The sequence below is a fragment of the Sardina pilchardus genome, chromosome 13, assembly GCF_963854185.1.
Source record: "Sardina pilchardus chromosome 13, fSarPil1.1, whole genome shotgun sequence".
Classification (NCBI taxonomy): domain Eukaryota; kingdom Metazoa; phylum Chordata; class Actinopteri; order Clupeiformes; family Clupeidae; genus Sardina; species Sardina pilchardus.
Window position 1 is genome coordinate 15066631 of NC_085006.1, and position 13870 is coordinate 15080500.

The 13870-nt window shown below is 42.7% G+C and overlaps 1 protein-coding gene across 1 annotated transcript in view; it reads right to left on the bottom strand.

The window, feature by feature from the left end:
• Positions 1 to 534: 534 nt before the first annotated feature.
• Positions 535 to 13870, bottom strand: part of col4a3 (collagen, type IV, alpha 3) — a 54932-nt gene continuing 41596 nt past the window's right edge. The window contains exons 41-52 of the mRNA XM_062552773.1: positions 13676 to 13723; positions 12705 to 12890; positions 11953 to 12083; positions 11648 to 11720; positions 9804 to 9875; positions 9540 to 9665; positions 9219 to 9317; positions 8324 to 8539; positions 7910 to 8087; positions 7358 to 7472; positions 5942 to 6114; positions 535 to 5426 (exon numbers count right to left, since the gene is read on the bottom strand). Coding sequence (XP_062408757.1) covers positions 5351 to 5426; positions 5942 to 6114; positions 7358 to 7472; positions 7910 to 8087; positions 8324 to 8539; positions 9219 to 9317; positions 9540 to 9665; positions 9804 to 9875; positions 11648 to 11720; positions 11953 to 12083; positions 12705 to 12890; positions 13676 to 13723 — 1493 coding nt within the window. The 3' untranslated portion in view covers positions 535 to 5350. The remainder of the gene's footprint in view (positions 5427 to 5941; positions 6115 to 7357; positions 7473 to 7909; positions 8088 to 8323; positions 8540 to 9218; positions 9318 to 9539; positions 9666 to 9803; positions 9876 to 11647; positions 11721 to 11952; positions 12084 to 12704; positions 12891 to 13675; positions 13724 to 13870) is intronic.

Genomic DNA, 13870 nt, shown 5'->3' on the forward strand with positions numbered 1-13870 from the left:
TAAAATGTAACTCAGTGGAAGACATTTCCATCCAAGGAATCTTCCAATTTGACCGGAATCTTCCAGCAAAAGCTTAATATCCATTAGTAAATTAGAATGACCACGAAAGAATGACATGCCCTGAGATAAGATGTTTGTGGCTGGCTGGGTATGTAAAAGATCTGCTGAATTGTCATTGAAGTTCAACAGTATTTTAATTCAGTTTGTTCCTCTCTCCCCATAAAGGCCTTTTAGTGAGTGTAACAGCAGCCCCCCAGAGCATAGTGGTCCCTCCACAGAGAGCAGCAGTAAAACACTTAGTCTCTGCACTTAGGACTAATCTAACTCAAACACAACACAGAAATGCAGACGGGATGTACCAAACATAATGGACCTCTATGTAGCCCCTCAATCCTGTGGTTATATGGAAATGCATTAAAATGGTGGATGTATCGTTTTGGAAAATAACTCTTCAAATTATAGTGGTCACCTACAATTGTATCTTATGAAATATACACACCACTCCACACTTGTTTTTTTTTTTTTTTTTTCACTTTTACTGAGAATGACAGGCAGCAGTCAGATGTTTTATAATGTTCAAAATTCAGTGTACACAGGAGCACAGATTTGGCTAAGAGGCAAATAAAATAAAATAAAATAAAATAAAAACATTTATGGTAGATGCAAATTAATAAAAGGTTTTGTTAGGTAAAACTAAGCACCATTATGAAATCGAGAACTGCTGAACAACTCTATGTATGAGGCATTCTGTCTGAAAATTCCAGTTAATATCCCAAAGGTTCAGTTGAGCTGACCCTGATGTCATACACCTATCAGTGGACAAATCATCAAAAAGTAATGGCTCCAAATATCTTGTAATATGTTGTCCTTGATGATATTTGGGCCAACTACACCCAAATTGGTTTCAACACCACACCATCTTGTACCTCTTTTAGCAGTTGAATGCCTTTCTTAAAATACAGCTTCACCTCTCATGCAACCTACCATGTCATACAGTATATTGCATTGTTTGTTTTATAAAATAAAAATTACAGCAGCTAAAAATCTATATCTATAAAACAGTGAAAACAATTGCACATGAAGTGCCAGAGGAACACTTTCAGAAACACATACTGTTCTTGAAATCAAATATTTTTTTCTCTCCACGCTGAACATGTCTTCAGTCAGTAGCCAGACACAGGCTGTCTTTATACTGCTGAATAGGCTTTCTGGCCGTAGTTATGCAGATTATCTTTTCTGGAATATCAGGCAGTTTTGTTCCTGTTCTGGAAGGTGTTGGTGAAACCAGAACCTGAATTTTTTTGTTTAAGTACGACATGACTTCCTGCCCAAAGCCAAAGCGCATTGAGCGGCATTCCGAGCAGCCTGAAACTTGAGATGTTGAATATAACTTGAACGGTTTTATTCATTTTCTAAACATTTGGTCAACGTGGTTTGGTTTGATTTAAGATTTGTTTTTATATAAATATAGGCATTTCATATATACATACATAAAAAAGAGACAATCTAATTTTTCCATAGCACCAGACTTTAATACAGTACGTCTCCTAGAAAGAAATTAGTATGGTTGTGAGTGTGTGTGTGCTAGTTTTTATACTTATTTACCTATTTAGTTAGATTTGCCAATTCTTGTGTATGTATTTCTTTGCCAACACTGGCCTCATGCAAAAAGCCGTACCTGAAAAAGATTTTCTCTTATTTATTTTAGTCAATTTCTCTCCATTCCTTTCTCTTGTAACTCTCGTAAACCACAAGTCTTAGGCCTACACAGTCTCCCCTTGGTTGTTCAATGATTGCTGAAGCCCAAATTCTACATTTGACAAGATGTAAATGTATAGCCACACATATTCTCATATACTCTAAAAGGTCACAAACGTGCACTACCTCACAAGACAAGCATGCACAAACAGAAAAAGCGTTCTTTGGTAACATCAAATGTATGTCTGTATCTAAATTATATTGCTCAAATATACTTCTACCATTGCGCCGTGGTCATGTTATATGCACTGCTATGTGGTAGGCCTACAGTATGTCTACATTTTTGTGTGTATATATGTGTTTATGCGTATACCTGCGTGTTTGTCTGCATGTCTGTGTACGTGTGTGTTATTTGTGTGGGCATCACATTCACAAGTGATCATTCTGGTCCAAAACGATATTGAAATGTAGTTGCAGCACCCCTTGTGGACAGAATTCTACAACATGTGGTGTGCATCAGTGCATGCAAAGATTGGGGTAGTTATTCAGTATGTCAATTTTTGTAAACTTTACATCACAAGATATTGGCACATGCATATCCTAAAATATGTCAATTGCAGCGCCCCCTACGGGCGTTAAAGGGCAGTCATAAATGTTTCTTGTAAATTTGTAGACATTTTATTTGAGCTTGACTCTGTGATTGAGCTTCTAGCACCAGCAATGTAGGCTATCTACATCTGCAAAGCTACTTGACTTAGCTTAAGCCCTTTGCTCCTCTAGGGCGCACAGGCCGTTGACGAAGGTCCTCCATCTCTCTCAGGTGTTGATGGTTCTGTCTAGATTGCCTCAGTTGAGCCCACTCCTGGTCATTTCAGCTTGGACATCTATCCTCAAGCTATTCCTGGGTCGACCTCCTTTCCTTGTTTCTTGGGGGTTGCATTGCAGGGCTTGTCATGTGATGTTTGCGGCAGGTTTTGTCAGTGTGTGCCCAATCCAACATAGCATTTACAAATCAATGGGATCCTGGCTTGTTGTTTCCACAGGTCCACATTTCTCACTCTCCACCAGATTTCTCCTGAGGCAGGTGTTAATGCAGCCTGTTTATTGTCTGTTAGTTGTTCTCCATGTCTCTCATCCATACAGTAACACCTGCTTCACCTTGGAGTTGAAGATACATAGTTTGGTGTTAATTTAGATGTTTCTTGAGCTCCAGATTTTCCTGAGCATGTTAAACACCATCCTTGCCTTATTGATCCTTCTTTTCATGTTAGCCTCTGTCCCTTCGTTGGTGTCCACAAGCTAAAACTGTGAATATTGTGCAAAAGTTCATTTATTTCAGTAATTCAACTTTAAAGGTGTCAAGCCTTTATTTGTTATATCGTTTATGAAAACATCAAATTCAAAATCTCAGGAAATTAAAATATTGTGAAAAGGTTCAATATTGTCAGGAAAAGGCCATCAAAAGTGTGGGGGAGCTTTGAAAATAGTGGACTGAGGCTGGAGTTACTGCGTCAAGAGCCACCGCACTAATCAATCCACCTCTGAACAACTAACAATGTCAAAAGTGTCTCACCTGGGCTAAAGAGAAAAAAACGGGTCTGTTGCTCAGTGATCCAACATCCTCTTTTCTCATTTGGAAACCAAGGTCCCTGGACATTTTAGAGCGCTTCATGCTTTCTTCAGCAGACAAGCTTTATGGAGATGCTGACCTCACTTTCCAGCAGGACTTGGCACCTGCCCATACTGCCAAAAGTACCAAAACCTGGTTCAATGACCATAGGATTGCTTGATTGGCCCACTAGCTAACTCGCCAAACCTGAACCCCTAGACTAGAGAATCTATGGGGTATTGCCAAGAGGAAGATGAGAGGCATGAGACCGGACAATGCAGAAGAGCTGAAGGCTGCTATCGAAGCATCCTGGTCTTCCATAGCACCTCAGCAGTGCCACAGGCTGATAGCATCCATGCCGTGCCACATTGAGGCAGTAATTCATCCAAAAGGGGCCCAAATCAAGTACATGTACTGAGTACATGTGCATGACTATACTTTTCAGAGAGCCGACAATTCTTTATTTAAAGTTCTTTTTTATTATTATCATTAATTTCATGTAATCTAATAGATTTTGAATTTGGGGTTTTCATAAGCTACAGTTTAAGCCATACTCATCAAAAATTATAACAAATTAAAGGCTTGAAATATCTTGTTATGAATGTAATGACTCTTTATAATATATAGGTTTCACTTTTTAAGTGGAATTGCTGAAATAAATGAAATTTTGCACAATATTCAATTTTTTTCGAGTTTCACCTGCATGTGAATGCCTCCACCTCCTTGAGGGCAGTGTTGTGCATACGGATGGGGTTGCTGGATTCGGAATGGATCTTAGTGACCTTTGCTGTATTGAGTGTCAGACTACATTTCGATGCAGCTTGTGAGAGTTTGTCTGTCTTTCCTTGCATCTGTTATACAGTATATCGTCCACAAAGGTCATCAAGGTCATCCAGGTGCTCTCACAATTTTCAATTTTCTCCCCTCAGTTGTTTCCCTCATGATCTAGTCAACTGCAGGAGGAACAGGAATGGAGATAGTAGACGCCAATCCTGACATTGAAGCTTTAGAGAGTTGGCCTGCGTGAATGACTGCATGGAGTTTCTTCGTATGAATTCTTGATTACGTTTGTGATCTTGGTGGAATTTCCGTAGCAGTCCATAGTAGTATTAGTAGTAGCAGTAGTAGTAGTTGTAGTAGTAGTAGTAGGTGGAATAGTGGTGTCCTGTTTGCTTTCTAAAAGTCGACGAAGGTGATGTGTAGTGACATTATAGTTCCATTACAGACATATGTAGTTCCATTCCACAGATTGTTCGGTGATTACTGCATGTGTAGTGCTCCTATGTGGTCTGTACGTGAGTGAACTTTCCTGAATGTTGCTGACTGGTAACGGTGCCTTCTGTCTACAGCTTCCTGTAAACAACTGAGAATGACTCGGTCTTGAGGATCTTGCTGGAAACGGAAAGTAAGGAGATCCCACAGTAGTTGTTACATTTTCGTCATACTTTGAGGGCTTCAGGGGGAATGGTGTTGGTTGACAGCAGAGAGAAAACGTAAGAGAAATTCAAGAGAATGTTGCTACATGAGACCAATTGTTACAAAAATGGCAATGGTAATAAAAAAAAAATTGAACTTGAATTTACAACAAAACAAGACCAATATACACACAGAAGCCAATGTCAGCTTAAGAGCCAAAGCAAGAGAAGCAACTGCAATAAATGTATGACAAGTGTCCCATTATGCTATACTCTAGCCTATTTGTTTTTTTAAACTTTCAGAAGGGTTTTTAAAAAGTACCAATGACATCTACAACTCAGCTAGCTGCATACTGTTAATATTCTAATAGTTTGCCTGAAAGAGTACAAAAAAGGCAGAGAAGGCAATAGACCAAGACCAAAGACTGAGAAAAAGGAAAGACCGAGAAGAAAAAAATCAGTGTTTGAACTCCGAGAGCTGATCATCAGCTGGTTTGTCACATTTAGCACCACAGGGTCAGACGAGTCCATCTTCAGGTTGCATGACAGAAGGCACAGATGGTGGTGCCAGGATCATATGTGTGTAAGTCTGTTACAGAGGGCAGTGCCTCTGCTCTCTAGCCCTGGACTAGTTCTTCATGCAGACTCGACAGCGGCCGATAAGGTTGCCAGGGGTGTCCTTCACTGTCTGCGGAGATGGTTTACTGCAGAGAAGCACAGACACATACAATGATTAGGATAACTATGCATCATGGGATGAACATGCATACATACTATACAATACAATATACATAATACTATATTGATTTTGCAGAATTTCTTCAGCTATGAGGCTAATACACGAGGGCAGTTAATATAGTATTAATATTGTTTTGTTTCTTTTAACTAGCATAACACATTGTCCTGTGGCTTATACACAATGTAGCTAATAGAGAGGAAATTATTGTACACATCTCTATCGCACGCATGAACATGCAAGCATGACCACACAAGTACATAGCCTATACACAAACTTGACCAAAAATCCATATGAACAATTGCTCTCTCTCACTCTCTCTCTCTCTCTCTCTCTCACACACTCAAACTCACACTCACACTCACACTCTCACACACACACACACACACACACACACACACACACACACACACACACACACACACACACACACACACACACACACACACACACACACACACACACACACACACACACAGATACCTGAACATGCGGCTGGGGTCAAGAGATGCCAGCCAGTAGCTGTAGGAGTCGGTGTAGTAGTTGCAGGTGCCGCGGCCGTGGCACTCGATGAAGGGGATCCTGTGGAAGTGCTCCAGGCAAGAGCCAGGGGACGCCAGGGGCTGCCCTGACCCCTCCGCTCCAGCGCCCAGTTGCTGAGGGAGGACGAGGGAAAGGAAGGGAGAGAGGGATGACAGGACAGATAGAGAGGGAACGTGGTGATATCAGAAGGGTGAGAAGGAGGGAAGACAGAGCAGAGGGTAATGGTAGACATGTGAATGTGAACATTTCAAACAGGAATTAGGTATTACATAATGGAGAGCAGTGAAAACGAGTCATCAGACCTCCCCTCTTGCAATTAACTGATTGAACCAATGAGAACTGAGAACCAATGTATTCACGGTTTTAGGTCACTAAAATTAGGTTTGTTGAATCGTTGAATCGCTTGTTGGTCATCCATAAAATAATGGCTCTGAGACCAGCTCTAAAACCCAATTATTGCAAACCCTGATGCTGTACGGTTTTACAGATTCTTCACCTGATACAGGGCTCTTGTTGGTGTGAGCAGCAATTTCCTTCCATACCGTATGTAAGAATTTTAAGTCATGGATGGGTCCTTCAAAGCCATTTTTTCAAGGACGTTAGGTCATCGAATCTCGTCAAGCACCGCTCCAAAGTCAAGGATGCTTTAAAATTCTATCAAGTACTGAGTCCTTCGTTCTGAGAATTTCTGAGAATTTTGGAGGATGCATCGATGGATCCTCGGTGTTAAGAAATAACCCACAATCCTTTGTGTATGAACTATTAGAAATTCTCTGATGGTGTGATTAAAAAAAGAGGGAGAGGGAGATGGAAAGAAGATGCAAAGAAGCAGTGTGTGTTAATGTAGGCTAAATACAATTTCTGAAGTGTTTGTTAATGTCATCGAACATTTGCTCAGGCATTAATATCAAGTTATTGTGCATATTCATCATAAATGCTATGTCAATGTGTATTCGAATAGTTGTGTTTTGATAGACTTTTGTTATTAATTGTTAATAAAAGCAGTACAATTCCCACAGTTCAAATGAAGCGCGTAGCCGGAACCGTGTGCGGTTGACGTGCACTTCCGCTCTTACTAGGCTGTTCCATTGCATGTGATCTTGACAGCTGGGGAGGGTACTGGGAAGGTGTGTAGCCTTGTCTCTCTAGCACCCGACTCGCAAGAAAGCTTTCTATCAAGGATGCGCTCTTGACTTTGAGAAACAGCGATACAGTAAGTGTATGATAAATTGTATGTGTATTATTTTGCTTAAACACCAACATTTCTAAAGGGGTGACAATACTTTTGTCAGTGACTGTAGCTAATGTATTATATATTATAGAATAACATTGGAGTATTGAAGGCAATCCTCTTACCATGACAAAAGAGTATCCCTGCCACAGGTCGATCCAACCATAAGGGCAGTCTGGGACCTCACTCGTCTGGCTGTGCACAGCGATGATGTTTGTCTTGGCTTCACACACAACACACCTGAGAGAGGAACAGGAGCAAACAGAGGTAATATATTTAAACATAACTAATTGTGAGCATCACACATGTTCTCTCTGTCCAGATGGAAAACACTCTTGCATGTCCACAGATCTAAGGAATCTGGCGTTTTAGAAAATCTTCACTTAGAAGGCATTTCTAAAGATATTTGTTTGAGTGAGCCAAAACTCTGTTTACATGTGTACGAAAGGCCCAAATGTGTAATAGAATATTACTTTTAAATATCTGGTTTAAAATAAATAAATAATACGTTTAAAATATCTGGGTATGTGTGTACAGAAAAAGTGGTTTTGCCTCTCTTTGACAGTGTTTCCAGAGAGGGTTAAAGCGGAGCAGATCGTAATGAAGGATCTTTGGTGTTTCCCCCTGCCTGACAGATGAAATCAATGTTTTGTATCATGATTGGTGGGTGAGCGTACCTGCTTACGTAGTTCTCCAGTGCAGTGCCAGAGATTAGGGCCATGTCACTAGGCATTGGATGGTCAGTGGAGAGCCAGTAGGAGTAGTCGTTTCGAGAGGCGTAGCGACACGTGTTGTCCGTATTGCAGAAAAGGAAAGGCATGCTGGAGAAGCGCATCAGACAGCTGCCCATGGTACCTGCACACAAGAGCACACACACACACACACACACACACACACACACACACACACACACACACACACACACAACTTTGAAGCCACTTGCACCACCACCTCATTGACAAAATAGCCATTTTGTGTTTGTGTCTGAGTGTGTATGTGTATGTGTATGCGTATGCGTATGCGTATGCGTATGCGTATGCGTATGCGTATGTGTATGTGTATGTGTATGTCTTGGGCAATCTGGCTTGTACCTAGATCTTGTCCATGCCCTCTGTTGTTGCCATTGATGAAGAGCAGCGAGTAGCCAGTGTAGAGCTGCTTGGTGCCGCGAGGGCAGCAGGGGTTTGGCGTGGCCTTCTGACTGTGGTAGGTGAACAGGAAGCCATCGCCAGCTACATTGCCGTTCACCGGGCCACGAATCCCCTTAATGCCCCTCTGACCCTTCTGACCTGGGAAGCCATTAGGACCTGAGACCAACAACACACACACACACACACACACACACACACACACACACACACACACACACACACACACACACACACACACACGACACACACACGACACACACACACACACACACACACACACACACACACGTTTATTACTGCGCTGTATTAGCACTGTGCGTGTGAGTGGAAAACTACAGAGTAAAGGTCTCCAGACAATACATACTGTAGACGCCGACATGAGGGAGGCACACTCCACTTTCGATTGCATTAGATTTCATGGTTTTCAATACAACCCCACACACCAGTGTTAAATGTTTAACTTTTATTTTGTCTGCATCACTCAATAAAATCCGGTCTGAGATGCATTTGACCAGCTTTTGCAGTTTAAACTCGAATGCGACGATGGGAGTTCTAATGAAATAGCGGCATCTAAACACAAATGGTCAGGTCTCTGGTCGTACACCTTGAATACAGGTGAGATCCATGATATGTCTCACCTGACCACTTGTGATCGGAGCACCCAAGACGAATTCTAAAAACAAATACAAACACGCCCTTACTTTTCGAAATCCAGAGTTTCTCACCTCTGACATGTGATCTGGCAGGCTAGTCTGAATCGGGTCAGAGAGTTGTCGGCATGCTACCAACCACTAGACAAAATAAAGATAGTCAGTACAGGTCCTTGCATGCTCACCTTGCATGCCTGGAAATCCTTTGTCTCCTTTTGGCCCTGGATATCCAGGCAGGCCCTGGAATCCTGGTCTACCTTGGGAGCCTTTTGTACTGCACGGTCCTGTGGACATGAAAAGGACATGGGTTAGGATGAGCAGAAACGTCCAGCAATGTTTAGTGATATAAACACACACACGACTGTGTCTGCTCGTGTTTTTTTTTATATACCAATCCCTGTGTGTGTGTGTGTGTGTGTGTGTGTGTGTGTGTGTGTGTGTGTGTGTGTGTGTGTGTGTGTGTGTGCGTGTGTATGCGTCTGTGTCTGTGTGTGTGTGTTCACAACCTGGCCGTCCATCTGGTCCCGGTTCTCCCGGTCTTCCTGCTTCGCCCTTTAATCCTGGGGGTCCAGGTCGACCTGGGTCTCCTGGCAACAGTATCACTTCATTGAACACATCTGGTCCTCGAACACCTAAAGACCAAAGAATTACAGAGAAAACGTCATTACATTTGGCATGCTTGGGTGAGCTCTGGTTTTAGCCATCACTCTTTTCTGGCAGTTCAATAGTACAGCTATTCTCTTCTCCTTGAGTCTTTTGTTGAGTTTTACCTTTAGTTCCAGGGTCTCCTTTTTTCCCAGCACATCCTTGTTGTCCTGAAGGCCCAGCGACTCCTTTCTGACCTGTGAGCACGAGGGGTGTGGTTACACATATAACCTACGCTGCTTAAAATGTTCACATTGGGCCCCAGCTGTGGCATGGCTGGCTGGGGCACCTGCACCGCACGGTGGCGACTCGGGATTGATTTCTGTCCCGTGGTCCTTTCCAGATCCCACCCTGTCTCTCTCTCCCACTCACTTCTTGTCACTGTCCACTATCAAATCTGAATAAAGACATACAAAGCCCCCAAAACAGGGCTGTACGCTTAGCTTTTTCACAAATTAAAAAAATTTAGGAGCACTATGACATTTCTTCCATCATTTTTTGGGGGTGTATGTATCGCTTTCCGATACATAACATTGGAAAGCTAAGATCGTGCTCTGTCAAGTGACATGCATATATCTGTGTAACTAGAACTTCGTGAGCAATCCAACAGAGAAGAGTGTGTGCATTATGTTTAATATGTTAAGAAAGCACTGATAGGCCTACACAAGCTGAAATAGTTTTTGTGACCGTGTTTATCACTTTACAAAAATATAGGCAAAACCTTGTTGCCTTAAGCGGGATACAGATCATTCACAGCAGTGGCAATCCTGCTCAACCCTCCACACTCACAGAAAATGGATTTTGAGTGACATTTCTTGCGTGTGCGTGAGAGTGCGAGGTCAACTGTGACTGTCTGATTCAAAGAACAATGGCGGCACGCAGCGAGGAGTCTTGTGCTGACATGCATGATTCTGCTATTTCAACCGTTTTGTCGAATCTATCGAGTATTCATTCTATAAAAGATGAACAGAGAATGGTTTTGAAGACATTTATTGGTGGCAAGGATGTTTTCACTCTTCTTCCGACCGGGTTTGGCAAGAGCTTGAAGAAGCCTAGCACGTCATTCAAGATAACAGACAAGTGGTTTATCAAATCACATGCAAGGATTTTTTACAAGGCCCCGCCTTCAGAAATACATCTCGTATCGAGAAGTCCCAGATCCTTGTGTGAAGCTCAGCGAACTACAAGGATCTGGTGAGAGTCAGGTTATGAGTGTCCAGCCAGGTGCGTAAGAGTTGTCAACTCTGAAATTTGTATACAAATGCATGAAAATTTTACTATACTTTGATCCACTTTGTGCGCCCTTTTTAGTTTTTCTACTCGCACACTCTATTTTTTAGGCACATTTGCGACAGTACGCTTGCACTATACAGCCCTGCCCCAAAATATACTTTAAAATAATAGTAATAAAAAATGTTGGTTTGTAACTGGGTTGGTTGATGGATGAAATGAAGGACTGGATAGGATGGCAAGCAGCTTGGTCAACCTTACGTTGGCTTTCAAGAGCTGTTTTCATGATGAGTTATGTACTACAGTCCTATATTTATTCCAATACTGCGTTGGCAAAGAGAGTTGAAACTGCCATGATCCTGATGTCCCCATCTGACCAATTGACCAGTCCCCGAACAACCAATCCCAGCTCCAATGTATGAGCTACCTACAGTATACTATGGACTGTACTGTATGTCTGTGAGCTTCATTAGATGTGCATGCATGGCCCCAGCCGTGGCGCAACTGGCTAAGCTAAGCAGCCGTGCAGCCGTGGCGCAACTGGCTGGGGCACCTGCAGCGCACGCCGGCGACCCGGGTTCGATTCCCGCCCTGTGGTCCTTTCCGGATCCCACCCCGATTCTCTCACCCATTCGCTTCCTGTCTCTCTCTACTGTCCTGTCAAAATTAAAGGCACAAAAGCCCAAACAAATATACTTAAAAAAAAAAGATGTGCATGCATGTGTATAAATATGCTTACCAGCGGGTCCCTGATCACCTTCTCTCCCCATGGCCCCTTTATCGCCATTAAACCCTGGGCGTCCTGGCGATCCCTAGAAATACAAACGTGCTTGAATGCTTTAGCCTAGCAGCGTAATTATGCTTCTTCACTGGGCCACTGCTGGATTTTACAGTCCAAGTAGATCTGTAATCTGGTGGTAAAATGACATGCTCTATGACATGTGTACATATGTACTGTATAAATATTTCTGCACAATGTTTGCATTTGTTTGGTAATGCATGATCATCATGGACCCAATGTGATATGTATGTTCTCTTTCTCACTGGTATGCCTGGCTGTCCGGTGTCTCCTTTGTACCCGGTATAACCTGGCGGTCCTGGGAAGCCCTTCTCCCCATTGTCTCCTTTGGGGCCAGGTCCTGTGGGCCCCTGGGGACCCTGTGAGCCCTTGGGTCCTGCAGAGCATCATTACATTACATTACAGTACATCACATTTGGCTGACGCTTTTTAACCAAAGCGACTTGCAACATGGTAGAAACATTTTTACGTTTTTAAGAGCAATTCAGTTTAAGAACAAATTTTACAACAATGAACGACAACCACAATAGGTGCATCAATGAGTGTAGTAAGTGCATCAATGAGCTGGGTTTTCAGACTTTTTTTGAAGATGGAGAGGGATGTCCCTACTCTAGTAGGAACTGGTAGTGCGTTCCACCAATGAGGAATGACAGATGAGAAATCAGAGGTGTCAGGAATCAGTAACAGGGTATAGCTGCATCCGAGTGAGCGTCTGCCGTGTAGCATTGAGAGCTCTCTAACCTCACTGAATCCAGTAAATGTGCCATTCTACCACGACGACACGAGCGATAGAAAGTAAACAGAGACAGAAGTTCTGCTCAAAATGTACTGCACAGCACTGCTTCACATCACATACATTTAGGACGTTCCAAATGAAAACAGTAATTAAACTGATTTTTATCGTTAACACTCGCTCACATTGTGGGCAGTCAGGATAATGGTGTATGGTAAGCACAGCACTGCTAACGGATCCTTTAATCAGGGCATGTGTTCTTACCTGGAGGTCCATGTGGTCCACAGGGGCCCCTGTCTCCTTTGGGCCCATCCACACAGCGCCCTTCAAGGCCTGGAGGGCCGGTTGGCCCCCTGGGGCCTACGAGTCCTGGGAGTCCTGTGTCTCCTACTTCACCCCATGGCCCAAGGGGACCGTAGGGGCCTGGAAAACCCACATCTCCCACCATACCTGCAGAGAGCGGAAGGACACACACACACAGATACAGTACAAGCATCAAGTAAAAAAAAAACTAAAAAAAAATGTTTTAAGGGAGTAGTCTCTTACATTCTATCAAAGGCTACGTCTAGCTTAGTAGTGAGAAATCTGTGGGTGTGTGTGTGTCTTTCCATCTGTCTGTGTGTTCTTTGCATATCTTAAGGAGGAATGTTCATCTAATCAATTTCAGACTCGGCAGGTGTATGGACAGGGACCTGAGAGACCTCGCTTCAATGGGAACTATTTAGATCAATAAATCATCATTATGAATCATCATTAAAGGTATACTATGCAGGATTGGCGATTTCATCGCCGGTTTCGCTTTTTTTTTTTTTTTTCATTTTCGCTCGTTTTATGCTTGCATATTTCTCTGCAGAGCTTCCCCTACAGCTTTAGCGTGTATATTTTACAAAACTCCTCTATCGGTCAGTCTGCCGTGCCTTTTCATGAGACTTTACATGACACTTCCTGGAGTAGAGCATGGGTGCGTGCCCGTGGTCTCAAGCGTGGTTCTACCGCTACAGACCACTAGAGCGGCCAAAAAAAAACATTGTTCGACCGGTAATGACTCATTTAATCACATATAACAGTATGGAACGAATTGATTAACTGAAAAACGTTGCATAGTATACCTTTAATAGGTATGTAGGTATCATGAATCCTGTGTTATTACTTGTCAGTGTGTCCTCATGTATGTATGTATGTATGTATGTGTGTGTGTCCGTGTGTACATGCATGTGTGTGTGTATGTGTCGTACCTGTTATCCCCTTTGGTCCCTCTGGTCCTGAGGGGCCATATTCAGCCGCTGCAGAGACACAAGAACACAATAAAGCACTCAAATAATCAGCTTGCCTGAGTGTACCCCGTGGGTATGAATATTGTATGTCTCAATATCCTTTTTGTGGTGTATATGTTGGGGAGTACAAAATGCAAACAAGACTTTCCCAATGGA